Source organism: Dunckerocampus dactyliophorus, chromosome 6 (assembly GCF_027744805.1).
Source record: "Dunckerocampus dactyliophorus isolate RoL2022-P2 chromosome 6, RoL_Ddac_1.1, whole genome shotgun sequence".
NCBI classification, from domain to species: domain Eukaryota; kingdom Metazoa; phylum Chordata; class Actinopteri; order Syngnathiformes; family Syngnathidae; genus Dunckerocampus; species Dunckerocampus dactyliophorus.
This window is the reverse complement of record NC_072824.1, coordinates 29,579,414-29,606,860: the sequence shown is the minus strand read 5'-3', so window position 1 is coordinate 29,606,860 and position 27,447 is coordinate 29,579,414. Positions and strand designations below refer to the sequence as shown.

Below are 27,447 nucleotides of genomic sequence, written 5' to 3'. Positions count from 1 at the left end.
ATACAGAAGTCTCTTATTTGGGTTAGTATTCAGACACACACGACCATGCAAATCAGAACTAGGTAGGTGTGGAGGTTTACATACGTCATCATGGCTCTTCGCTGTTTTACTCATTTGGGGCCCTTCATCATTCATTTGAACAATTCTTTTTCCCACCTGAGATGTTTTCCACACGGCACAGCGGAGGGGACGGCATCATGATCCTTCAATGGAGCAATGGAGATTCAGGTTGTGCGGGGGCGTCAAACGGCAGCCGGCTATGTGGAGATGTTGCATGGGGCACATCCCTCGTGACTGAAGGCCCTCGTCTGTGTGGTAATGACCGGCTTTCTCAACAGGACAACACTGCACTTCACAAAGGAAGTCCTTTTTTGGACATTTTATTTCTTTTTTAGGGGGATTTCGGTGATGTCACGTAACGCTCCGAGTTACCAGCAGAAATGTTAGTCAGGCGTATCGGCAAGGCTGTAGCTAGCCTGAACATGCAAAGTAACCGAGCAATAATTAGGAGGGAAAAAGATGATTGCAAAGCCAAATGCCACACTTCATGTGTGAGACACAAGTGTACATACAAGTGTATAAACAGAAAGACAGTAGAAACACAATAGAACTACAATAAAAAGACAGAAAGAGTATAAACATAATAGAATGACAGTCGAACCACAATACAAAGACAGTAGAAACACACAGGACACCTAAACATAATAGAAAAACAATACAAACGCAGTAGAAACATAATAGAAAGACAGTAGAAACACACAGGACACCTAAACATAATAGAAAAACAATACAAACGCTGTAGAACAATAGAAAGACAGTAGAAACATAATACAAAGACAGTAGAAACACACAGGACATCTAAACATAATAGAAAGACAGTAGAAACATAATACAAAGACAGTAGAAAGCTGGTATAAACGCAATAGAAAGACAGTAGAAAGAGTATAAATATAATAGAAAGACAGTAGAACAATAGAAAGACAGTAGAAAGACAGTATAAGTATAAACATGATAGAAAAACAGTAGAAACGCAATAGAACAATCGAAAGACAGTAAAAACATAACAGAAACACAGTCTCTGGTGATGGAAGAAGTCTCTGGAGAATTTATGCAGCTTTAACGACTTTATTTCTGAGCTTGAGATAATACAGTAACAATCAAATGTTAGTTGTTCTGCATTAGAGGGAAAATCGCTCCTTATAAGCACCGTGTGGGACTAACGGCTCAGAACCAATGAAGATTCTTTGCTATACCAGAAGCTAGTCTCATTCGTGACACCTACTGTACGTGTTAGTGCCCGATGACTTGATAGCAAAGGAGTCGATATTTACATTATTTACTTGGCCCTCACATAAGCTCCCCTGGGGATGGACCGAGCACAGATATTGTAGCTATCTTCTCAAATGCGTGCGATCACAGCCAGAGCCCAGTGGTCTGAAGTGATCAGACAGAATGGTCACCGTGAGGTTCAAGAGTCTCCTACTTGACCCAGCACAACCTTAATGTAGTGGCTGAGCAAGAGAAAGACTGTCCTCCCTACAGTCCAACTTGGTGACAAGACCAAGCACCAGGACGAGAACAACCTTCACGACAAAGGAGCCCACCTAGTGAGGCTAGCGGAGAGAAGTCTGACCCCCGATTTTCTTCCTGTTGCAGCTTTTATCCATGTTGGTGATCTATGTCCTTCCGTGTGGTCGTCTTTAGTCCAATCACGATGCAGGTTTGATCACCTCATGCAAAGACGGGTGCCTTCTTCCTTATCCTTCCGATGGGAGAAGGCAAACGCATTTTTTAGTCCTTGTCGCTAGGCCTCGTGATCTTCTTAGGCCGAGCACGATGCAGATTTGATCACCTCATGCAGAGATGGACGCCTTCTTCCCAACGCATTCTTAGTCCGTGTGGCTCGGCCCCGTGATCTTCTTAGGCCTGGTTGTTTGTCAGAAGCACCGCGTACAATAGAATGCTCTTATGACGACCTCGCATACGTAAATGTGATTTCAAACCCAACCCAATTTTCAATCCAATACCAGCAAGCGGTTCTTATTTTCTATTATCTGCATATATACAGGCAAAAAACGAAAAACAGCCTTGCACTATGTGCAAATGAATACTCTTGTTTAAATCATCATGTAAAAGTCCTAATATAACGTAGAACTGTAGTAATTCCCCTTAACAGTGTACGTGTGATATGTCATGATAACTAATAGCTTTCCCCTTTTTCTCTTTTTCTATACTCCAGGTTGTTTCGCCCAAAAACGTAAGGTTTTTGCGCCCTCCAGAGTTTACCTCTAATTTTTGCAAAAAGTGTCAATGATCCCGCCACCTTTCAACAATACATAAATGTGCTTTCCAATGGAAATGAACCAACAACCACTCCTTATTATGTGACACATGTACAGTATGCATACAAGCTTTGCCTTGCACATATACTGTATGCATGTGAGTTTCAATTTAGATCAACATCAATGTCATAATGTAATGTACCACTGTAATGACACATAATAGAAAGACAGTAGAAGCGCAGTAGAACAATAGAAAGCCAGTAGAAAGTGAGAAGCATTGTACCCGATGAGACGAGCGATGAGCACGGTTGAAGAGAGCAGGTGGCGGCAGATGAGAGATGAGAGATAAACTGTGACAGAGACATACTTTAGTTGTCTTTTCAAATGTGGTTACGGCTGACGCAGGCGTCGGGAGGGGAACAGTATGATTTACGTCTCATTCTTTGCTAGCCGCAGCTGGTACACAAGCAAAACAAGGCTGGTTATCTGGCACAGCTTGTCCGAAACGATTTGGGCATGTAGCACGGAAAAGGACAGCTAGCCGGCTTTAACGGCAGCATATTTGTACTTCCTGTTGCTCAACAGAGCGTTAAAGTGGGGTGGAAGCGGTGATGGAGGGAAGAAAGAAGAGGAAGGTAGCAGGCCACAGAGATGGAGGTTGGATTGTGTCCATGTTTGCTGGAGTGTTTATGAGGGAGCGGTCATGTTTGTTTCTCCTGCAGGCATGCAGACAGTACAATGAGTCTTACGGACAACTGCAGGGGCGTCTGACGCACTCTGCTTATTTAGGAGCGCACCCTCCAGAAAGCCAAGCAGCACAGGGAGCCAGACCGTGATGCAGAGCTCTCCTCATTCAGGCAAACAACACACGATCACGTGAATCTGCAGCCTCGGCGAGCTGAACGCAAGGAGAAAGTGCTTCAAAGCGCTCGAATAATGGCTGGTGAGGCACTGACTCCTTTGGAGTTTGTTTTTTTTTTTAATACTAGGAGTGTCACAAGACAACCGACTCACGAGACAAGGTGATGTGCGACATTGGGTCCACGAGAATAAGGACAAACACACTTTTTTATTTAACAGAGACACAAAAACATGCAGGTGTGTTTTGAAATGTTTATTGTCCCACAAGTGGATGCTTAATGATATTATTGTCTACATTTTTTGAGACCAAATAAACTGTTGTTATGACAGATTATGACAATAATAATAATAAATAGCATATCATGATAATGCAATATTTTCCTCAATGTCATCTTTCACCCTGCAAAGCTGCAGAATTGGCATTGGTGACGTACTTTCCTCACAGGTTATTATTATCTTTTTTCATTTCCATACCACATATCTCAGTTTCCCACCGATTTCCCGTCATTGCTCTTAGTTATTTCCAGCAACATATTACACTTTGCAATCAAACGTTTTAGCTTTTCCACTGCAATGTTTCGTTCCCCGAGCTCTGCCGTGTATGATCGGAGCGTTCCCTCTTTGCATGAAACCACAGCAATACAAAACCGCAAAACAAAAGCAAAAAGGTGCAAACGGAGGATGCGACAGTTTGTGTAACGTTTCCGTTTGGGCTTTACAAACATTATTTCATCACGCCGAGCAGTGATACAACACGAGGACATGACATCATCACCATTTTTCAAAGAGAGGCGTTTCCTTCAAGAGTTAGACGAGACAATGTTGACACATAACGTGTTTTAGGAACAGAGCAAGAAAAAAAAAAGTCCAAACAACGGCGTACAATGATATGGCATGTGGTGCAACAACAAACATACTTCATTAAAATGGTTGCTGTTGTTCAACCTCATACGACCTTGCCTTTTTGTGCCTCTACTTGGTGAAAGTGAAAGCTGACTACAGATTCAAGATGGTGCGAACAGTCAGTGATACGAGTAAAGCTTCAGTGAAGTCTGGGCAAACTCAAAGCCATACACGCCGAGTCAGCAACCGGTTCGGGAGAGCACCGGCAGTTGGGTACACGGCGTCCCAGTTTCAGTTTTACAAAAGTCCGTATCCACTCTGGCGTCCTAGAAATCCCCATACCTTCAGAAAGGAGAACACAACATGGTCAGTATGTCGGCGTCATTACTAATGGCCTTATTCAGAAGACGCGTTCAAAGACGACGTGATGATATGTGGTATTCCACGCTGGTCACGAGGTGTCAGTGCTGTTACATCGGTGAGACAATAGCCACCACAGGAAGTACTGTACAGAAACAGGAAGTAAAAAAAAAAAAAAAGGAACAACACTGAACTTTCCCAATACAAATGTGTGAGTCTTGTGTGAGATTTTTTTTCTTCTTGTGTCTACTATATTGGGTAATAGGAGTGTAAAGGTGACTATAGGGGTGTCATTTATTGTCTAGAGGGCTCCAATAATGTAAAAAAAAAAAAAAAAAAACAATTCAGAAGGTCTTGAACAAGCTTTCTATGTTTTAACTACAAAAGTATTGGATTTATAAATAGGGAACCCGACTTCACTTATCTTAATTAACGTATCACGGTCAATTCTGGAACCAATTAACTGCAAAAGACGAGGGATTACTGTAATTCAGGGGTGGCCGTTACGTCGACCGCGAGCTACCGGTCGATCACGAAGGTGGTGTGGGTCGCTCGCATAAACGTCACTTTGTATATGTCAGCTGACATTAAGCTCCCCTCCTGATTCGCTCTTGCTCCCCCGCGGCAATGGAGAACATCACGTCTCAAGCTACACACAAGAGATGCAACTTTCATCCTCATCATTCCGATTACGATCAACTAACTTAGCGGTAAGATGAATGTATCAACAACAAAAGTTATCCGTTCACTTGTAGCGGCTACTTATGTAAAAAAAAAAAAAAAAAAAAAAAAAGTCAGTTGTTTTGATGGTCATGAACTCCGCTATAGAAATGCGTGTTTTTCTACTCTTCCCTTTCTTAAACTATTATTTCATGATGAACCAGAAAAATGCCTGCTGCTGAAACCTTTTTAATATGCTGCCTCGACTTCGGCTGCGTTGCCTTTTGCATAATCATTTTCATTTCTTGTATATGGGTAATGTTTGATAGCAAATGCTAACTGGACGTAATACATGAAGTATGTGTCTAATGAACGCTAGCTAGCTATTTTGACGGACATATTACTTACTTATGTACACAACTATTGAGGAATTATGTGTAATTATCTTACTGTATTGAAATGAATTGTGAATTATTTGTGAATGACACCTCTACACCATCTACCTAGAGAAGCGTTTGCTTACTCTGCTTCAGGTGGGAGGTGTCACCCCGATGACGTCACTTCGGGACGGGTGCCGCCAGGAACTATAAAAGTCATTTTTGCAAAATGTACCGTTCGCTTTCAAAAATCAAACAATGTCCAACATAATTACAAACAACGTACAACATATTTAAGCAAAGCTGGTGAATCATGTCGGGGTCCCTTTAAGTGCAGATGATGTTTCTGTGCGGTCACTACGCCGTCCCCTCCAACGCCATCTTGATCCTTTCATCGCTCTTTGTTGGGGTTGAGTTCGTGACGTGAAATTCTCTGCCGAAACACGAGGGGGGCTGTTTTCCTGAGAGCAACCGCATCTCTCGGTGACCCATAAGCTTGTTAGCTTCCTTCATCGCGACTGAACGATGACAACCATAGAGAGACGATGACGATGTCGTCATCTGGCGACTTTCAGGTCAGCCAGTATCTATTTTCCTTACTGAGGAATGGGCAACATTGCTACAATCCTGGACACACTGTCTTCTGTGTGTGTGTTTACTCGTTTGTGTAGCCCAGTGACACACATGTCCTAAGTGCACCGCCGTGGGATGTCGTGAAATTCCGCAGAAGAGTAAAAGATGCAACCAGCATGAATTGTGCAGATAAAGATAGACAGGTTGGGGATAAAGGTTGTTTCTGCTCTACTGAAGACTGCTCACTCTGTAAAGTAGATGGAATCAATATTTCAAAGCATAAATGGATCACCTGACTACTCGGGAGGAAGAAAAGATTTTTCTATCCCTGCCCTGGTTTAAGGTTTGTTTCAGCGTGTTTCATTGTGTGTTTCAGGGTGTGTTTCAAAGTGAGTCAGGGTGCGTTTCATTGTGTGTTTCACTGCTTGTTTCAGTGTGTTTCACTGTGTTTTCAGATTTTGTTTCAGTGTGTTTCAGGGTCTGATTCACAGGGGGGTGCGGGCGGGGGGGATCAGTGTATGTTTCAGGGTGTGTTTCATTGTGTGTTTCAGAGTTGATTTCAGTGTGTTCCATTGTGTTTTTCAGCGTGTGTTTCAGAGAATGTTTCAGTGTGTTTTTTGGGTGTGAGTCAATGTGTTTCAGTTTGTTTCAGTGTGTGTTTCGGAGTGTGTTTCAGGCTGTGTTTCATTGTGTCGTTCAGAGTTGGTTTCAGTGTGTTTCACTGAGTTTTCAGAGTGTGAGTCAGTGTGTTTCAAGGCGTGTTTCACAGTGTTTTTTTTTTTTTGTGGGGGGGGGGGGGGGGGGATTTCAGTGTATGTTTCGGGGTGTGTTTCAGAGTTGGTTTCAGTGCGTTCCATTGTGGGTTCCATTGTGTGCTTCAGAGTTTGTTTCAGTGTGTTTTGTGGGTGTGAGTCAGTGTGTTTCAGTGTGTGTTTCAGGGTGTGTTTCGGAGTGTGTTTCGGAGTGTGTTTCAGGTTGTTTCAGATTCTGTTTCAGGGTGTGTTTCAGTGTGTGTTTCAGGTTGTTTCAGATTCTGTTTCAGGGTGTGTTTCAGGGTGTGTTTCAGAGTGTGTTTCGGAGTGTGTTTCGGGTTGTTTCAGATTCTGTTTCAGGGTGTGTTACATTGTGTGTTTCAGGCTGTGTTTCAAGGTGTGTTTCAGTGTGTTTCAGAGTCAGTTTCACAGTGTGCTTCGGGGTGTGTGTTTCAGGGTGATTTTTATTGTGTGCTTCAGAGTTTGTTTCAGTGTGTTTCAGGGTGCGGTTCACTGTGTGTTTCGGGGTGTGTTTCAGATTTTTTCAGAGTCTGTTTCAGGCTGTGTTTCATTGTGTGTGTGTTTTTTTCGGTGTGTTTCACTGTGTTTTCAGGGTGTGAGTCAGTGTGTTTCAGAGTTAGTTTCAGTGTGTTTCATTGTGTGTTTTGCTTACTCAGCGTCATCAGCAGTGGGTGTGTTGTAGCTTTGAAAGAGCGGCTGCATGAAGAGCCCCAGTGTTCCGACCACACACACCAAGATGAAGATCCAGAGGAACAGACGGTCTATGACCATGGCGACGTACTTCCAGTCCTCTATGACCTGAAAAAGAACACAAAGACGTTTGAATGTTTGAGGGTGTTGAAGCTGAAATGTGTTTTATTCATGGCTGCGGGCTTACAACGGCTTATGATCCACTAGGCTAATGTGCAATTATGATTTTGGAATATTCATGAAGCATGGGAGCTTTGTGCAAGTCTGGAAATTTGCTGTCTCCGTGCCCTCATGAAGAAACCGTAAGATGGTTCCTTGGAATATATTCTTTTATTCACAACAACTATTTTAAGGAACATAACGTAATCATATATGATGTTATCATATATTGTTATATATCTTTCTTAAAATATTGTGTTTTATTCTGACTATAATCACAATCAACAAAATGAATAACAAAAACCACAAAATGATTCAAGAATCTTGAGACATTTCAAGTAAAGAGTATCGGTATCAGCGAATCGATATCAAAATGTGCAGTATCGCCCGTCCCAGGTAAGCAGTAGGTGACACAAGCCTGAGGAAACGCATCCTTACCCCTTCATCATCATCTTCTCTCTTCATGTGCTCAGCAATGTATTGAACTCCTTCCACTGCTTCCTGCAGATCCGCATCCCACTGAGTGGCCAAAGGCCTCTGGAAGTCTGAGCGTCCACCACCCACGTCCGGGATGTTTCCCACCCTCCAGCAATACTTGTGGGCCCAGTCCGCGTTCACATAGAACGAGTCTGAATCCGTCCGAACACCACCGAGTTTTATGTTTGGGAACTGTCGCTTATCCGTCGCAGTCTGGGGAGGATTTTTTCGGACGGCCCTCCGTTGCGCATTTGTCCGCTTGAGTTTGTTAGCTGCGCCCGGACGCCTCATGAGAAGAAAAGTGGGGAGCTGGACTAAGAAGAGGCGGTTCACCCATTCAGGCATATGGTGAGTGGAGGGAGAGCGGTGATGAACGTTCAGGACACAAACGTTGCTCACGATGGAGAAGGTGACCAGCACCATGGTGAACATCAGGTATTTACCTAAAGGAAGAGATTCAAGCAGTAAACACGAGAAGTATGTCAATAGCTCCGTTTTGTACGCATGTACTGTAACTGCTGAAGACGAGGGTCAGCATCCCACAAGATCCCGCAGATTTTTCTTTCTTACCTCTGTTAAAAACGGCCACAGTTTTTTACATGTTTATATCTTTATGCTTCACCGACAATGCGTTGAGATTTTGTACTTTGTTCTGCGGTCGGTGCATGCACCGCAGTTGGGTGCAGTTGGGCCACATTGGATTAAAATAATTTGTCCGAGGGGCCTTCAGAATATAGGGGGTCGTCAAACAATGCAACATACTTACTCACGGTGCAACGAAATAAAAACACAACACACATCCACAGCAAGTTCACGCAAATCTCACAAATCAGCTACTGCTACTAAGTGGGTGATAAACAACAAGTGAGCGCTAAACATAACACCTAACTTAAACTGTTGTTTGCAAGTGCCCGCAAGGCATGCTGGGTAGTCGTGTGACAACAACAACAATATGAACTTGGAGACACTTTATGTTAGAGACCTGCTGTTTCTTTTTTCTTTTCCTGTAAATAAATTCATTGTACAGCAAAAAAAAGGTTAGCTCCAGCGGTAATTTGGGACTAGAGGGAGTTGGGAACTCTTCCACTTTGTGTTAAACCCTAGCGTTCCCCCAGCCGGGGCGTAACGCAGTGAGATCGAGGCACGAACCAGCAACCGTCGTGTTGGGGGAAAAAAAAAACAACAAAAAACTATCTACCTCCTAATCTACAGTACCACCATGTCACCCTGTAGAATAAACGGAATGCTACAGTAATATAAAATGTAAACAGATTTTCCACTGGTAGGGGGCACCAAATACTGTAAATTGGCCATTCATTTTCAGTGGGGGCAATGTCACAGAAAACATGAAATGACAGTGGGAATTTTTCCGAAAGCCCTGATAGCCAACGCGTCCTGAATGAGCATTTTGAAGTTGGATTGGTTTGAACCGGTTGAGAAATGTGAGAGGACTTGAGGACAAAAAATGAGGCGGAATAATAAGTACATGACATTTCCTAGAAACGTGTTGAAATGTCTTCACCAACCGAGGATCGAACCAGCCACCATCAGGTTGGGAGAAGGCTGCTCTACGACCTGAGCCATGCAACCGTGCACTAAATAAGCAGAATGTTACATGTAATGTTACATTTATGATGAATTTCCACCAATAGGGGACCACATTGAAATTGTCCATTCATTTTCAATGGGTAAAATGTCAAAAATGTAATTATGGAAAAGGTGCGAGTTTTTAGAAAAGTCCAGATAGATAGCCCACATGTCCCGAATGAATGGTTTTGTTGTTGGAATGGTGCTCGTCACTGCCGTCCTTCCATAGGGAGGAAAAAAAGTGTTTTTTGGTTTTGTTTGTTTTTTTGAATAGCAACAGCACCAGCTGGAAAGCAGCAAGTCAAATATTTTATGCTCTCCTGAATGAATGAATGAATTTGACTGCCAAGATGGAGGATTATATATCCAGGCTCACCAAAAGGTGATCAAGACTTTTACAACAAAGTATCACAACCTTTCTTGGAGAAGGCTAGTGTGCATGTGCTTCATGTACAAATAACACGGAAGAACAGAATTTTTTTTTCAGTTTATAAAAAAAAAATAAATGGGACTGACAAGTATTTGAAAACAATTTGATTTTTTGATTTGACCTGTGTAGTCAGTGCCTCACCAGCCATGAACCTCACTGCACGTCATTGACTAACAATAAATGAAAATGTCAATTAAATGTATTTTTTTTTGTTTTGTGTCATCTTGGTAAATGTATTTGTCAATGCTTTTTTTTGTCTTTGTCAGGATTTTGGACATTTTAACATTTTTCCACCATATCTCACCTTGGGGAGCACATAAAGCAGCCATCAAGTTATTTTCCTGGACTCTGCTAGTATTTTTGCAGCACGTTTTGAGGCGACTGCAGTGGGACCCTGTTAACCTGACCCCAGCCTTTCCTCTTAGCTGCCCTTGCATTATCTTAAATGAAAAGGTAAATGCTGGAACATGGCGATAGATGTTGTTTTCCTATGCTGCTCATCAGAAATAATTAATCCGCTTATGGTGAGATTACTGGACTCTTTCAAGCAGAAAAAATAATTTAAAAATACTCACATGGGCTTGATTTATGTTTCGAAATGTTATTTTCTTTGTGGATTTCTTGCTAGTTGGCTTTTTCACATGACTATAATCCTTAATTGTGGTTTTCTAATTAAAGATAGATGCAACTCACCAATGAGGGGTACTGCTAGGGAGGTGGGCGGCACAATCTTGGAAATAAGCAGCAGGAAGACAGTGAGCGCCAGCAGGACTGAGATACACAACGTCATCTTCTCGCCGCAGTCCGATGGCAGGTAGAACACCAAGATAGCCAGAGAGGTGATCAGCACACAGGGGATGATGAGATTAATGGTGTAAAACAGCGGCTTCCTCTTGATAACAAAGTCATAGGTGATGTCCAGGTAAGTGATGTCATTCGGGTCCTCGTTTTTGCGTCCGGGAAGTGAGACGATATCCCACTCGCCGCTTGGCGTGAAGTCGTCACGGCTGGCAAAGTCGCTGGTGAGAATCAGGTCGACTTCTGTGTGATCGTACGTCCAGGAGCGGAACTTGAGGGTGCAGTTCTGCTGGTCGAAGGGGAAGTTCTGCACTTCAATGGCGCAGGCTGATTTGTAGATGGCCGGAGGAAGCCAAACGATGTCCCCCGTGCTGGAGACCACCGTGTTGCAGTAGAAGGAGACTTCATACACGCCGTCAGCACTGTGACCGCATGTTGGGGAGACACATCAGATTAGAGATCGTCATCCTCCAACTAAACAATCACGTTTGGCGAGACAACTGGAGAAACAGCATGAATCCAACACGATAATGTTCTCCCGAGAGATAAATATCAAGGTCAGTCCTTGCACTCACTTGTTGTAGAGCACAATGTCAGGAAGCCAGAGGAGTTTGGATGGTATTCGAAGTTTCTTGATGCCTTCGTACTTCTCTGGGTCCCACCTCAGCCTGTAGTCATTCCACTCCTGTGGAAAGACAGGAAAGTCCAATAAAACTACACTCAAGCACAGTGGCTATCTATTAGAACACAATAGGTGGTATGCTCCAACAGAATCTTTTTTGTAGACGTCCTCCATATGCTTGATTCCTGGTTCAAATAGCCTTGGGTGTCTGGGCATGCGAGTCTGACCTTCGCCGTCTCTATCCCTCACAGGAGATCACCCCTTCCCCTCGCATATGTTGTTTCCTGTATTACCCAACATTCCAGCATCAGCTGTCAGACGTTTTCCTCTAGAAAGCGTCTGTTCAGGTTGTCTTCATTTGTCTCAGTGAAAGCAAGTTTTTATGAAAGTGTACCTGTCATTATTCTCAAAAAACCTTTTCCCTTGACTTTATCATTTACCTGAGACAGCCACAAGTTGGTCGTCATGATCTGTTCTCGCTCGTTCTGCAAGAGAACAGAGAGGTGAGGAAGGCGGAGTGTTAAGTTCTTGGGGTCAAGCGTTCAGAGCAAAGGAGAGCATTGCAAAGAGGTGGAGAAGTGAGGGCGGGAGGAGGCAGGGTGGAGTGGAAGGATGTCAAAAGGAGTCCTTTTTCACAAAAGCGCATCAGCGAAAGGTTTACAGGACGGTAGTGTGGCCAGCCCTGATGTTTGGTCTGACCAACAGACAGGAGGCTGAGTTGAACATGCGTGGATTTTTCCTTGGGGGTGAGGGGGGTAGACAAGATTAGAAAGGAGCTGATCAGAGGATGTCGTGGAATTTTGAGAAGCAAAACAAGACGACTCGGTTCCGTATATTTTTCATCAAGATTGTAGTCATGCCAGAACGTTGTCTTGCTTCTGGATGTTCACAGTATCCCAGTGATGCTGTAAGTTTGTTTCCTTCCAAAAGAGGAAGGTTTAAGACAAAAATGAAGGAAGTGCAGAGAATGATACACAGATGGACGCCCACCTCGAGTTCTGTTCTTTGCAGTGATCATTTCACTGATGACTGCTATGAAGGAACACCTTTACAAGAAGCATTTGGCTTGAAAGTACGGTACAAACGACTTTTGAAAAAGGATGCTATTCCGCGGGTACACAGGAAAAAAAGACAAAAAGAAAGACGTCAAAATACTGTGGGGTTTACTGCAACGGCGATGAAATGTGAAATAAATACAGTATATAACACATTTAAGCAAAGTTGATGAATCACGTCAGGAACCCTTTAAGCAAAATGCTTGGATTCTGCCTGCGTGATGCATGACTTTACCCAAAATAACCCAAATCTGACTCAATTGCTGGCACAATAAAACATACTCTGATTCTGATTCTGACACAGTGATTTGGCTTTATTGACGTTCAACTGTTTACATTTTCATATACAGTGTTCCCTCATCTTACGCGGGGGTTGGGTTCCAAAAAATACCAGTGTTAAGTGAAATCCGTGTAGTAGAGGTTGGGGTTTTTTCATTTTTTTTATATACGTTCTTTTAATCATTACATATTTTTCTGTTTACAGGATATGTTTTTTCATTTATTATATGCTTTTTTGTTCACAGTGCATGCGATTTTGTTGACAGGATGTTTTTTTTCCTTTACAGGATATGTTTTTTCGTTTATTATAGACGTTCTACGGCTGTAAAACCCCTTACCACACACTTTATACACTTTTCTCAGACATGAGAAAATATATCTGTTGTGCATATAGAGGGCCTTGGTCCATGGGCTGAATCAGCGATGTAGTCTTTCCAAAATATTCATATTGAAAACGTCTTCAGGCTTATATCCCCCTTCCTCCATGATGGCTTTAAATTTGTTCACGTATGTCTCTGCCCCGGCATCTGCAGAGGCGGCTTCTCTGTGGTCTCGTTGCGGAAAGTTAAAGCCTTTTTGGCATCCCTGTTAAAATGTACTGCTACTGTCGTCCTTCCATTGGTACGCACTGAAGATTCATTTATTCCGTAATGGCACCCTAAAGCTGCGTAGGTTCTCCCTTCCTTCAGCATGTCCAGAATTCAAACTTTTTGCGCATCTTCCTCTGCCTTTTGGGTGCAACTGCAGGTGCCTTTGTCGGTGCAGAGCGTTTAGTCGACGTCGTGAGTTTTGTCGGGGAGAAAACTTGCAAACATACGGCACTAAAGAGCCACACTGCTAGCGATCGAACAGTTATGTAAATCAGGCAAGCTGAACACATTCTGTACTGTACAGGACACCTGGCATGAAGGAGATTGATTGATGGTCTACAGTCCCTTAGCCAATCGGGAACGCAGAAGACAATACGGGTTGTCCCTTAACGAATCAGGATGCAGAACAAAATGCGTTCATACACTGTAAAAAACTGCACAAAAAAAAACAATGCAGTAAAAAAACTGCACAAAAAAAAAAATCGGTGTAATAGCACGGCCGCGTAAAGTGAACCGCATTATAGCGAGGGAACACTGTACATCTGAGCTTCATAAAATGATGGTACAAGCATACTGAGCCATGGCCTCCTCCCTCTTTTAAACTAACAAGGGCGAGGATGAGGATACTCACGACACTGATAAGCTGAGACAGTGACACTCGAATAGAGATGGTGACCTGCTGGCTCTTATTGACAGCCGGTCTGATCAGTTTGTTGTAGCGTTGCGGGCCTAACAAGTCGTTGACTAGCCGCTCCTCTGCGCTCTCTGCTCTGCTTCCTGGAAAGTCACGAGACAGAAAGAAAACACATTTTAATTCAAGTGACAAAACTGTCATGCTGTGCATGATTAGTCACAAGAAAACCGCTGTTCCACAAATGGAGACATGTTCGCTTCTGGTTTATTGGCGTTGCTCCACCTTGAATCTGAAAGGCTTCTTCAGTTGTAAATGTTTACGTGTGAATCTCCCTATTTATGATATTGATACATCGATACTTCCCATACCAGCTGCTCATGCTCTAAAATCAATTCTCAAATCAAAATATGGATACTTTGAGGTAATGTGAGTAGAAACGATGTTCGATCGTAAACGGACGTGTGAACTGTCATTTCAAGTTTTCTCTCTTATAGTATTTCCTAATAATTAATCATTTATTTTAATGGTTTTATTATTAAACTTGTTTTGTTTTTTTCGTGTTTTAAAATACCATTTTCACATATTTTATATGATTTTGACGTTGTTCTTTTGTTGTATATTAGCTTGTCTTCATTGTAAATCACGCCGCTGCCTCAATATAGTTTCAGTTTTTTAATAAACAAGAATGAAATTTATTATACATTTGTTTAAATCCACACAGAAGCCAGTGAAAGTCCAGGTCTGTGGTTCTTAAAAAGGGGAAGAGTCACAGACAGATTCCGCTTCAGGCTAGGAGAAGAGCTGATCCCGTCAGTCATGGAGAAGCCAGTGAAGAGCCTTGGGAAGCCTGAATGACCGAGATTCCATGAAGGCAACCACTGCTGATTTATAGGGCTGGTTGAGAACAGTGGACAAGTCTGGGCTCCCTGGAACATTCAAGGCCTGGAAATACCAACATGGACTCTTCCCAAGAATCCTCTGGCCTCTACTCATTTACGAGGTTCCCGGGCAGGAACTGTGGCGAGGACAGGGAGGAAGTGGAGGGCAGCGGAGGCAGTCCAGCAAGCTGACACTCGGCTGAAGCACAAGACCATCCTCGGTACAGTGGCACGAGGCAGGGCAGGACTTGGGAGCATAACATCAACCCGGTACGAGTCTGCCAGCATGAGGGAGAGGCAAGGACTTGTGCAGGAGGAGGTGCGAGCTGCAGTTGAGGAAGAGCGAACCAGCAGAGCAGAGGCCATGAGGCAGCAAGGTGCCTGAATGAAGTGGGAGCAGGCGACGGAGCAATGTGTCACCTGGAAGGACATCTGGCAGTGGAACCCCTAGAGGATCAAATTCCTAATCCAGTGGATCAATGATGTTCTCCCAAGCCCACCTAACCTGTGCACCTGGGGTAAAATAGAAACACCTGCATGCCCCCCCTGTGCTGGAGGAGGCATCACAGGTGCCAACCGTTGAAGAGCCGTTAATAACAACGCGGAGGCTGCATACCAGTTGATACCAGCCTGAACTTTACTCGGTTAAAGGGGAAAAAAAAGTCAAAATATGAGAAACAAAACAAAGACAAAGTTGCAATTTTTGGAAAATTTAGTTGGGAAAAAGTTATGACAATCATGCAGTCTAAATATTATAAGAATAAGGTCAAGTCAAGTACGATAAGAAAGTTGAAATATTTGTTAAAAAAAAATGTAAAAAAAACAGCAAAAAAGACTAATAAAGTTAAAACGTTCATACTAATATAATACACGTTGTCAATGATAACGCAAAGCTGAGATGAGATGATGGCCCCCACATCCTTTGGTTTTTAAATATGCAGCCCTCAGTGGAAAAAGTTTAGACACGTCTGCACTTGTCCCAATCGGTAGATTTTTTGCTGCTGACTTTATCATTTTTACTGCTGTTTTTTATTATGACTTAATACTTTAAATGTATTCACATATTATAACTTTTTCCCTTCCAATTAAATTTGGATTTGTTTGTTTTCCATAATATTACAACTTTTTTTTTTTTATATGTTTTTTCTTCAATATTTCAACATATACTGACATTAAAATGACATTATTGTTTCTCAAAATATTGCGTTAGGTTATTCTTGTAAAATTACCACACTTTGTCGTTGGATTACAACTTTTTTCTCATAATATTTTCACTTCATTCTTGTAAAATTAATGCTGATTTTTTTCTTGTCAAACTATATTTATTAGAATGTGCTGTGGGCCAATGGAAAAAAAAATAAAAAAAATTTGGACACCCCTGACAGTGTATTCTTCCTAAAATTAAGTTTTAAATTAATTTATGCCGTAATCCGAGTCGCACCTGTATTATGCGATCGACCAGTCGATCTTTGGTGCTTGCCCGGTCAATCGCGATTGCAAATTCTCTAAATATTAGATGCAGATGATAAAGTATCATTGGTTGCGTTTGCAGGGTCTTACATTTGGCTTCAATGACAAGACTGATTTGTGTCTCCAACAGCATGTTGAAAGACACCAGCACGGATTCCATCGTTTGAATCATTTAAGGTATCTCTGCCCTGATGGATGCCGTAGAGAAAAATGCTCGACTTGATTTTCTGTCATACGTCATGTTTGTCCAGAGTGGAGTTGTTTTTGCCCAGCAGATTTGAAAGCCGATGCCTCTGATTTGTGTCTTTGTCTGGAGAACACTTTCAAAACACGACACTTTTAAAAGCAAAACGGATGAATATGTAGGTGAAGAATGAGAGCTCTCTCGAAAACAAAGCAAGTCTTTTCCGACCGTCTTTCCGCTTCCTTGATTTTAGGTTAAAAGGACCATCAGTGAATTATTGAAAGCAGCCATCTGCCTCTAGCTAGAGATATTTATATATACAGTATATATGCCAGCTATTAGGACATATTTGAAGTGAATGGACACCACATACAGCAACGTCCGTGTATTTGTATGTATTCGCAGTGCTTCATTCATGGCCCTGCAAATTCTGATTTCTGGTAAATAAAAAAATAAATGTTAATCATTTTTTAACTCAGAAAACGCATCTCATTGACCCTAAGTGGGTGATCATTTATAAATACGTGATAATACAGGTCAAATGTTCAGCATGTATTTCGCACGTTGTTCGACAGTCCCTGAACGCACCACAGTTGTGAGCTGTGACACCGATTCCATCTTACAGGATTATTCATTAGTGGTGAGTAGTTATACATTTTATACTTTAAATCTGTTTAATAAGTGTGTGAGGCACATTTAGGGCTTATACCTGGGTTGTGTTGCGAGTGAACAATGGCAATTGAAGAGCGAGAGAGAGAGAGACGGAGGGTTCTAGAGCTGAATCTCATTGAATAATTTCAAGTCACTTTTACTGCAAATGTTGATCTAAAAATCGGCAGGAGGGTTGAGGGGGCAGCCCTGTGTGTCAAAAATAAACATTTTTATGGGCGTATCAGTTACTTGCATATTTTTGCCATTCATCGGTGGTCCGGGAACTAAAAAAAAGGGATAGGGCGAGGAGCTCAGTCATCCGGGAGGGGCTCAGAGTACAGCCGCTGATCCTTCACATGAAGAAACCAGTTGAGGTGGCTCTAGTCCGGATGCCTCCTGGACGCCTCCCTGGTGAAGTGTTCCGGACATGCCCGGCCGGGACAAGGCCCCAGGGCAGACCTAGGACACACTGGAGGGATGATGTCTCACAGCTGGCCTGGGAAAGCCTTGGTGTCCTCCTGGTGGAACTGGGAAGTCTGGACTTCCCTAGTGAGACTGCTGGCCCCGCGACCCGGACCAGGATAAGCAGAAGAAAATGGATGGATGGATATTCACACTGTCATGATCTCTTGATGGCAAAGGCAAAAAAGCTTTCTCTCTTTGAACGTGGTGGGATTGTTGAGCTGCATAAGCAAGGCCTCTCGCAGCTGCTGAGGTTGGACGCAATAAGACGGTCATTTCAAACTTCTTCTAACATCCTGAGGCTCATAAAAGGAACATAAAAGTCAAGTGGTAGAGCCGGAGGATCCCATTGGCTGTCCGTCAAAACACGGGACCATCCTCGGCCCAAAATAAGGTTGTTACTGGTGCCGAGTGCAGTCCAAGAACCATCAGACGCCATCTGCCTAAAAAAAAGCTTGTCTCTTTCAAGGTTTGGAATTAGCAGGAGAGCACCAAACATGGGACATTGAAAGGTGGAAGAAAGTTTTATTCTCCCTTGACGGTCCTGATGGCTTCCAACGTTACTGGCATGACGAGGAGATCCCACCTGAGATGTTTTCCACATGTCACAGTGGAGGGGGCGCTGTCATGAATCTTCAATGGAACAATAGAGCTTCAGGTTGTGCACGGGCGTCAAACGGCAGCCGGCTTTGTGGAGATGCTGCAGGGGGCATCCCTCATGACTGAAGGTCCTCGTTTGTGTGGTAATGACTGGCTTTTTCAACACGACAACGCTGCACTTCACAAAGGACTTCTTCCAGAGGAATAAGCTCACTCTCTTGGACCATCCTGCGTGTTCCCCTCACCTAAATCCAATGGGGATGGTGTAAATTACTCCAGAGTAATTTAGACTTACCATTCTGTGTTTTGAAGCTGACCAATGTTCATCTCATGGCTTAAGTCCAGGTTCTGCAAGTTCTCTATTTCATCTACAAATATTTCTCCCTTCTTTTCTTCTCACAAACTATTGAAACATCACTCAAATTTTGGCTATAATCACTGTAAACATCCTCTGTCTCGTACACCGCTGTGTTTGTGTGGGTGAGTGGTAGTACTCCGATGGCGTCACTTCCAGAAGAGAGCTAGCCCGTCGTCATGGCTAGCGCCATGAACTATAAATGTCATTTTTGCAAATTTACCATTGCCTTTCAAAAATGGAACATAATTGCAAACAATATATAACATATTTAAAGAAAGTTGATGAATCCTGTCAGGGACCCTTTAAATCCTAGAGAAGTAGGGTGACCACAGCTGCCCAGGGGGGTGCAATGTGATTTTTTTTTCATGGGGCCCAGAATTTCTGGCGGGGCCAATGATTGGCGACATGCTCCAACTCAATGTACTCACTCGGTGCACTCAGATGGTGGGCAGGGCTCGGGCATTAGGCCAAGAAGAGATGCTGGCGGCAGCCTCATCTTTGGTTTCTGCCTTGTATTTGATCAGGAAATGTGCAAATTCAGCAATTTTTAATCAAAAAAATTATTATAATCATCAGAAAATAAATTTCTAATACAGCTCAATATACACATTTTCATATTGATTTCATGTTATTATTTGTATGTTTTTTTTCGTCATGTGGCAGGATGGACTTGGTCATCCAACCTAATAGCGTGTTGCCGCTGTGATTGTTAGCCAATCGCCACTAGAGGGCACGCTATAAAAAGGGGCCGTGTTATCGTCCCGGGTCTTTTGCTTGCTGCAAAAGACCTTTGTGGTTGACCCCTTTGTGGTCACCTCGTGCAAGCCGGTTCCCCAGGAAATAAAGGTAGGTATCTATATGGTAGTTACCGTTAGAAAGTATAGGTATTTATAATGTGGCCCTGCTGCTATAGAGTTCCTGTTATTGCAAAGTGGGTTGTTGGCTTGAGGCTGTCTCACAGGTGTGTGGTCCCAGCTGTTTGCGGCGTCCAAACTGCGTCATTTCTTTACGTCGACAGACAGTTTCGCCATTAGAGTGTGCGGTGCCTGATTTTCCCCTTTCCGACACGGAGACGTCACGGATGCGGAGCTGGGACTGGGTGTGTAATTCAGGTGCCCCCCACCCCACCTCCACCTCCACCTCCACCTCCATCTGTGCCCACGCTCATGACGCCACGTGCATGGTAACGACCGGCTGCTGCTTGCCTTAAGGACACTTAATGCGTTGCCCTTTTTTTGTTGCCAAGGTTTGTGTTTTTAATACTTACCGTGTTCGCTCTTTTTAACCGTTTTGGCCTTTGGTGGCCAAGTTTACCCCGGGAAGGTGTGTGTGTGTGTGTGTGGGGTGGGGTGGGGTGGTGGGGGGGGGGGGGGAGCGGCGCCAAGGTCCCGCTGTTTTTAGTTAATTTAGTCATTGTTTTCGTTGTACTTATTAATTCTGATTTAGTGTAACGATATCATCTTTTGATTCTATCACTTCTTGCTTTTAATGTGGAGTTGATGTCAGAGTGTGAATTTTTTTCGAATTGGATAAATATTTCAATCCCTTCCATGTGGTAACTTAAATTGGATAATCATTTCCTTGCGTGTCATTCCAAAGTGGCGTTGTCGGTCTCTTTGTTAAAATCTCTCATCTATCTCATCAATCTCATAACCCTCGTATCGCCACAGTCATGACACCTGCACGTCACCGATGGTGAATCATGTGAATATAATTTACAGATATTCCACATATAAAGTTTGTCTAGAAGGAAAAGAAGGCAACTTACGTGTGAGACAGAGGGTGAAGAGCAGGAGGAGAGTGTTGATGATCGTCCTCACCGTTGGTAGAACTTGAGGGAAAGAAATGCAAAAAAGTACATAAAGGTCAAATTCCATATTGCTTGTCGTTAAAGTACTTGATCAACTTTCAACTCCAGTTGTTTGTTGCTGGAATAAATGCGGACGATAAACTTGTTTGAGGCAAAAAGGGACGATCAAATTCATGCTGAATACGGTCTTTTTCGATTCATTTGGCTCACCTGCAATCTTGTTGTCCATCGTCTTCATCTTCAAGTTTAAAGTCCTCAAGGATCCGGAGAACGGAGCTCCCATGGAGAAAGAAACGGAGGGGGGGTCGGGGAGAAGTGTGTGTGTGCGCGTGTGTGAGCACTGAGACCTGTGACGTCATAATCTGGCCTCGTGGCGTCATGCTGCTTTTGTATGGGGTGCCCAATGCACAAATTCACTTTTTTTTAGCCGATATATTTTGAATATTTAGCCCACTGCTCTCACATTTAACTCATCATCTTCACATTTGAGGTAGAAATCTAAATCTAACTGCTACATCCAAATGTTAAATCTAAATGTTATATAAAAATGCTAAATCCAAATGTTACATCTAAACATAAATGTTAAAAATCTAAGTTATATAAATGGTAAATTGAAATATAACTTAAACATAAATGTTACAAATATGTTAAATCTAAATATTACATATAAATGCTAAAAAAAAGTTAAATTGAAATGTAAATATTAATGCTAAATTAAATGATCTAAACAAATGTTAAAATGGATGTTCAATCTAAATATGTTGCATATAAATGCTAAATCCAAATGTTAAATCCAGACCTAAATGTTAAACCTAAATGTTATATGTCTGTGTAGGCTCTCAGTCGTACAGGAGTTGTCCAATGAGGGAAAGGCTTCTTGAGACGTCATCTGTACTTCTGTGAAGAAGGTGTTGGACGTTTTGTTTCGCTCCTCACCCGAAAAGCTTCATCAGTGAACTAACAAGTGCTGGTAGACTAGGCCTTAAATACAGTAAGAGTGGGCGGAATTGGTGTGCCAACGCCCTCCTCCTATTGGTTCCTTACACTAAGACTGGGAGCAGCAGTAGTAGGAGGAGGGCGTTGGCACACCAATTCCGCCCACTCTTACTGTATTTAAGGCCTAGGCTACCAACACTTGTTAGTTCGCTGACGAAGCTCTTCGGATGAGGAGCGAAACGTCCGACACCTTCTTCACAGAAGTACAGATGACGTCTCAAGAAGCCTTTCCCTCGCTAAATGTAAATGTTAATTGAAATATTTAAATATTGCATGTAAATATAAACGTTCAATTTATTGTTTAAAATAAATGTTAAATCAAAATATTATATAAAAATGCTAAATCCAAATGTTACACCTAAACAAATGTTAAATCTAAATGTTATATAAATACTAAATATAAATGTTAAGTCGAAATATAATGTAAATGTAAATGCTAAATTAAATGTTAAATCTAAACTAGAGTTAGATGTTAATTCAAAGATATATAAATGATAAATTGAAATATAACTTAAATGTAAATATAAATGCCAATGTTAAATCTAAACATAAATGTTAAATCTAAATATATATAAATGCAAAAAATAAATTTTAAATTGAAATGTGAATATAAATGCTAAATTACATGAATCTAAACAAATGTTAAAAATAGATGTTAAATCTAAATATGTTGCATATAAATGATACATCCAAATGTTAAATCTAGACAAATGTTAAACCTAAATGTTATATGTAAATATAAATGTTAATCAAAATATTTCAATATTACATAACTATAAACATTAAATCTAAACATTGTTTAAAATAGATGTTAAATCTAAATCCATCCATCCATTTTCTATACCGCTTCTTCCTCATTAGGGTCGCGGGGGCATGCTGGAGCCTATCCCAGCTGACTTCGAGCGACAGGCGGGGTACACCCTGGACTGGTCGCCAGCCAATCGCAGGGCACATATAGACAAACAACCATTCACACTCACATTCATACCTATGGACAATTTAGAGTCACCAATTAACCTAACATGCATGTTTTTGGAATGTGGGAGGAAGCCGGAGTACCCGGAGAAAACCCACACGCACACGGGGAGAACATGCAAACTCCACACAGAAATGCCCAGGGGAGAATCGAACCCTTTCCGATTTCCAAGCCGTTACTGTGTTGGCCAACATGCTAACCACTAGACCACCTTGCGGCCGTTAAATCTAAATGTCTCATAAATGCTAAATGTTACATCTAAATATAAATATTAAATGTAAATAGAAACGCTAAATCCAAAAGTTACATCTAACCATAAATGTTAAAAGGTGTTGAATCAAAATATGTAAATGCTAAATTAAATGTTAAATCTTGAAATAAATGTTTTGAAAACATACCAACTGCCTAGTACATTTCATATCACTCCAAACTCATTTTATGCTGTTCATATAGCATCTACAGTGTATGTTTTAATGCTTTTAATCAAGACCTTTAATGTAATTATTCACTCATTTATATTACCATCCTAGGAATTCTACAAATAAATTGGGATTTTCATGAAAGGCTGATACAGTACAGAATGTGTAATGCATTTAGCCATAAGATAATACTTGCATGCATGAGAAGTCCAGACGTATTTTTAGTAAAAGAGGAGATTCATGTCAGCGTCTGTGCTCTTAAAGGAGAAAGGACCTTATTGGCTGATGGATGCAATGAAGACATGAACGCACAGTGGATGTTTGACTTACTTATGAATAATCCATTTACACTTCAGGGGTGAGAAAGCATTCATTGTGGACGGCAACAATAAATAAAAAAACAAGAAATCATACTTTATCATCAGTGCCGATGCCCTGTCAAGAGGAGAGCAGGCGGAGTTCAAATCCAAAATAGCATTGTGTGTGATGTGAAAGAATATGACTTTATAACCAAATATGACATTTCCAGTGCATGAGCTTCAATGTGTGGCCCGTAAAAGTGGAACATTAGGATTATTTGTTCCACCGAACATACTTGTGTGTAATTATTAGTGATATTTATACTGTGTGTGTGTGTGTGTGTGTGTGTGTGTGTGTGTGTGTATATATATATATATATATATATATATATATATATATATATACACATATATATACACACACATACATAAATACACACACACAATACAGTATATAAATGCATACTGACCATGATCATTTTACGCTCTACTGATTAATAATAATGCTGTAGATTGATGAAATGGGTTAAATAATAAAACTAAACAGTGTTAAATAATATTAAAAACAAATGAAAATCAAGTGTGTCTGAAAAAAGTAAGGCTCGGCATACAGTTTTCAAAAAGTAATCATATAAACAGCTTTTTTTTTTTCAATAAAAGTACTTTATTTCCTTGCCACAATGAACACGTCTTGTGACGCGCTGTCTTGCAGGTCAGTGTTTGATTCATGTTCACCACTAGATGGCAATAAAAGCATATTTACCGTAGTAATAAACTGATCACACCGTTTAACCCCGTTACTACAAATGTTATAATATTTTGCACCTTTTTCCAACTTCTAGCATTCTTTCAGCATTTCAAGAATCCATTTAAAGGAATCTAACAACCAAAGAAGACTCAACCATCCGTGAGGAAAAAGCATTTCTTAAATGAGCGTAGACATGTCTGTGCACACTACAAAAACAAATGTCCACAGGAGTCAATGTTTTTACAGCTGAAGAAAACAAACACAAACTTATGGATGCTCACTGTTAAGACGAAGCTTACCAACCTTGACGGCTTGGAAGTCGTACAGTGTTCATCCATTGTACTTCCACACTGAGGTGTGTTGTAGCACCTCGACACTTATTTGGAGCTGCTTCCTGCCTTTCCTTTGCCCTCAGAACCTTTGACCACGCTCAGCGGCTTGTGGAGGGATGAGCTCGCCTTCTGGGTCACGTCCTGCTCAATCTTGTTTCTGATGGCGACTTCCAGGCCCTTTGGGGGTGGGGGGTGTTAGCCTGGTGAGTAGCTTCAAAGTGCTGGTTTTCATTTTTCCTTGTAGTAAAGTATGTTTTCTGTCTGGCCTGTCTTTTTAAGCACTTAATAACCAAATACACTTACTTTTTGGCGTACTTTTTTGTCTCACACACAAACATCTTACCTTCTTTAACTTCTGTTGTTGAATTACTTGAACCTTCTTGGGTGCGATAATCCTCCCTTTAAGACAATTTCAAACAATTACAGGTTTGTTTTTGAAGAAACAACTGAACACAGATCAAGCACTGATCTAAAAAAAGACTGGATCGAGCAACTTATTGTTTTCACGCGCCAAAATTTGAAGCCACATTTTTTCGATCGCCGCCATCTTGGTGAGACCACCTTACGCGCCACAGCTTTGTGATTGTGCTGGTATACGAACGCAGAATTAGTGAAAAATCATCAAAAACATCAGGAGTGCCAGTGAAGGAAGCGAGGATGAGGAAACACAACTTAAAAAGCACTTCCCAAGAACCTTCCACTCGTAAGTACTTTTACTTGGCACCTTTTTTTGACCTGATATATGTGCCACTACTTGAACGGCTTTGCTTTGAAAAGTTCTCGAAATGTAACCAAAAGTTAAAGTATGAACTTTGATGGGTGGTTTTGCAAGAATTTTCTAGTTACACCTTCCTGTAACAACTAGGCCTTTTTTTGGTGCCTAGCCTAGCAATCAATGATAAAATTATTTCTATGCAGTTTTTTACAGTAGGCTTTGAGTATTTGCACTTATCTAATGTCTTTTTGTACCAAAAAACAGCTTTTTTAAAAGCTACCACAACTACCAAGTTACTTTAATTCTGATACCACACATGATTCACGCAAAGGTAGAAGACATGTGACAAAATTTCTGCTTTCTTCCTGCCTTAACCTTATCCTGAGAAAAAAAATAATAATGGTTTACCGTAGGAAAATAATTAGACAAAGATAGACTTTAAATTCCGTACGTAAACAATGTTTGCAGGCTGCCACACAGCCAATTTTTCGTCCGTCTCGAAGCTAAAATACATCTTACTAGCTTGATAAATGACACAAAAGTGTATAAATCTGAGTAGTTATAACCTTTAGCAGTTGATTTTGGTGGCTATACGATCAATCGAAGTTTTACCAGTGCGTTGCCATACTGTTGTCTCACAGCAAAGTGGTCTCACCAAGATGGCCGCCGCAAATTTCCATTGGCTTCAAAAATAAAACAATAGAAGCTCGATCCAGTCTTTTTTTTAGATCAGTGAGCTCAAGCACACGCTTGACTGGCGGCGCACGGCGATGACGTCACACCAACATCCCTCCGATATGCGCTATACAAATGTTCGATATCACAAACACACAGGGTAACTGCAATACTGTACATACACGGTATGTGTAACATCTGGACATTGAATATTCTTTTCATGAATGTGAATTAAACGATTTATTCATTCGCAACTCACCACAACAACGGCTCCTTTCGGCAACACTCGGGCCAATTCATATCCGCTAAAGTCCGGTCTTCGAAATAAAAGCATGCCAGCAAAAAATACATATAACTCTGTTACAGCACACATTTGTGCCTGTAGCTCACAAATGACTTCAGACATGGCACAAAACGAGGCCTGACATCTGCAGGTCATCTCTCGCAGAGACACTCTTCTCTTGTGTCTGAAAACAACCTACTGATCCATGATCACTTTAATCTGCTGTTTCCGAAGCAGTGTACGGCACCACCTACAGGTCAATCCCCGATCATCCGAAAACCATCTGTTTTGGGGTCGGTTTTACGTTTGTGATTAATATATCACATACATTTATTTTTTATTGTAAAGGGACTTTATGGCTACCCTGTGTAGCACATTTTGCTAACAGTGGATCTTTACTCTTACGTTTCGGGGCCACGTGTTACTATTTGAGCATTCGTTTTTTGTTGTCGATTGATAAAAGGTAGAATATGAAATCCATACCTCCTTTCTTTGGGCCCTTCTGTTTGTTCTGTTGATGTTTTTTCGTGGCTCCAGGACGTTGAGCTTTAAACTTCTGCGAACCCTGCGCCATGTTTGCTAACCGGAAGACAACATGTCACTGTGCAATTCGTACCCGGAACGCAATCGGTTCAACTGGGTTCTACGCATGTGCAAAACGCGTCTACATCCGGTTGGCCTATTTTTTTCGGCAGTTACATGTTAGGCATGTGTAATCCGTTGATCTATTTTACGGCAGCAACGTTCCCCCTCCACTCCCCAAAACGTTAAGATAGAAATTTGAGAAATAACAACATAATCAATCTTTTGATTGTGTGAACAATTTATATGCCCTGTTTTCTTTGTTCCTAAATTATTTTACTTTTTTTTCGCCACTGAAAAAATAAACCTCAAAAGCATTTGCAAAGAAACTATTTTTGGATGGCTGGTATTTCCCCGTTTAGAAAAAAACTGAAAAAGCTGACTCCTCTACATGAATCCATCATTGCACTCTACTCATGGTTATTTAAACTGAAATATAACTGCATTTTATGTGTTTTATTCTATTTATGTATGTGAAACGTAACAGGATATGACGTTTACATCTGCGCTACTTACATTGCGTAAGTTTTTACGTAGCTCAGTCTTGGTGGATGTCATTAGACCAGGGGTCACAACACAGTGCCCGCGGGCACCAGGTAGCCCCCCACGACCACATGAGGCGCCCGCAGGCCTGCTTTTCATTCAGGTTTTCAGTTAATAATGTGAGAACATGAGAAAGAAATGTATTCTGAAACATAAAATGTGAGTTGTGGATACCAGCATTTTGTGAATGTTTTTGTAAAACAAGCACATTTGATTTGTTTGGGTTGAAATAAGGTATGAAAATCATTTCTACAAAAATGAGTAGCTCGTGGCCATTTTCATTTTCCAAAAGTAGCTCTCGCAAGAAAAAACACTGGTGACCCATGCATTAGACGATAGAAACATCCCCATGCTAGCCAAGTATTTTAACAAGAGTCACTTATAAAATAACCTCCCAACATATTACATATATGAAG

The 27,447-nt window shown here is 41.5% G+C and overlaps 2 protein-coding genes across 5 annotated transcripts; both read right to left on the bottom strand.

Moving 5' to 3' along the window:
* Window positions 1-259: 259 nt before the first annotated feature.
* On the bottom strand, window positions 260-24,350 carry chrnb5a (cholinergic receptor, nicotinic, beta 5a). Of its 4 annotated transcripts, none has more exons than XM_054778969.1 (9): window positions 24,205-24,265; window positions 20,422-20,484; window positions 14,048-14,193; window positions 11,933-11,977; window positions 11,446-11,555; window positions 10,766-11,292; window positions 8,017-8,498; window positions 7,382-7,527; window positions 260-4,328 (listed from the first exon to the last, which is right to left on the bottom strand). In XM_054778969.1, the coding sequence occupies exons 1-9, from the start codon at window positions 24,233-24,235 to the stop codon at window positions 4,313-4,315; spliced, it is 1,566 nt and encodes a 521-aa protein (XP_054634944.1). In that variant the 5' UTR covers window positions 24,236-24,265; the 3' UTR covers window positions 260-4,312. The 4 variants fall into 4 exon arrangements, with proteins under 4 accessions (XP_054634944.1, XP_054634943.1, XP_054634945.1 ...); XM_054778968.1 differs by lacking the exon at window positions 24,205-24,265 and adding an exon at window positions 20,674-21,402; XM_054778970.1 differs by lacking the exon at window positions 24,205-24,265 and adding an exon at window positions 20,674-21,402 and having other exon boundaries at window positions 14,093-14,193.
* c6h19orf53 (chromosome 6 C19orf53 homolog) lies at window positions 23,553-26,538 on the bottom strand. Its single transcript, XM_054778972.1, has 3 exons — window positions 26,390-26,538; window positions 24,577-24,632; window positions 23,553-24,410 (listed from the first exon to the last, which is right to left on the bottom strand). Exons 1-3 carry the CDS (start codon window positions 26,478-26,480, stop codon window positions 24,279-24,281), a joined length of 279 nt encoding a protein of 92 aa, XP_054634947.1. The 5' UTR covers window positions 26,481-26,538; the 3' UTR covers window positions 23,553-24,278.
* Between the last annotated feature and the right edge of the window lie 909 nt (window positions 26,539-27,447).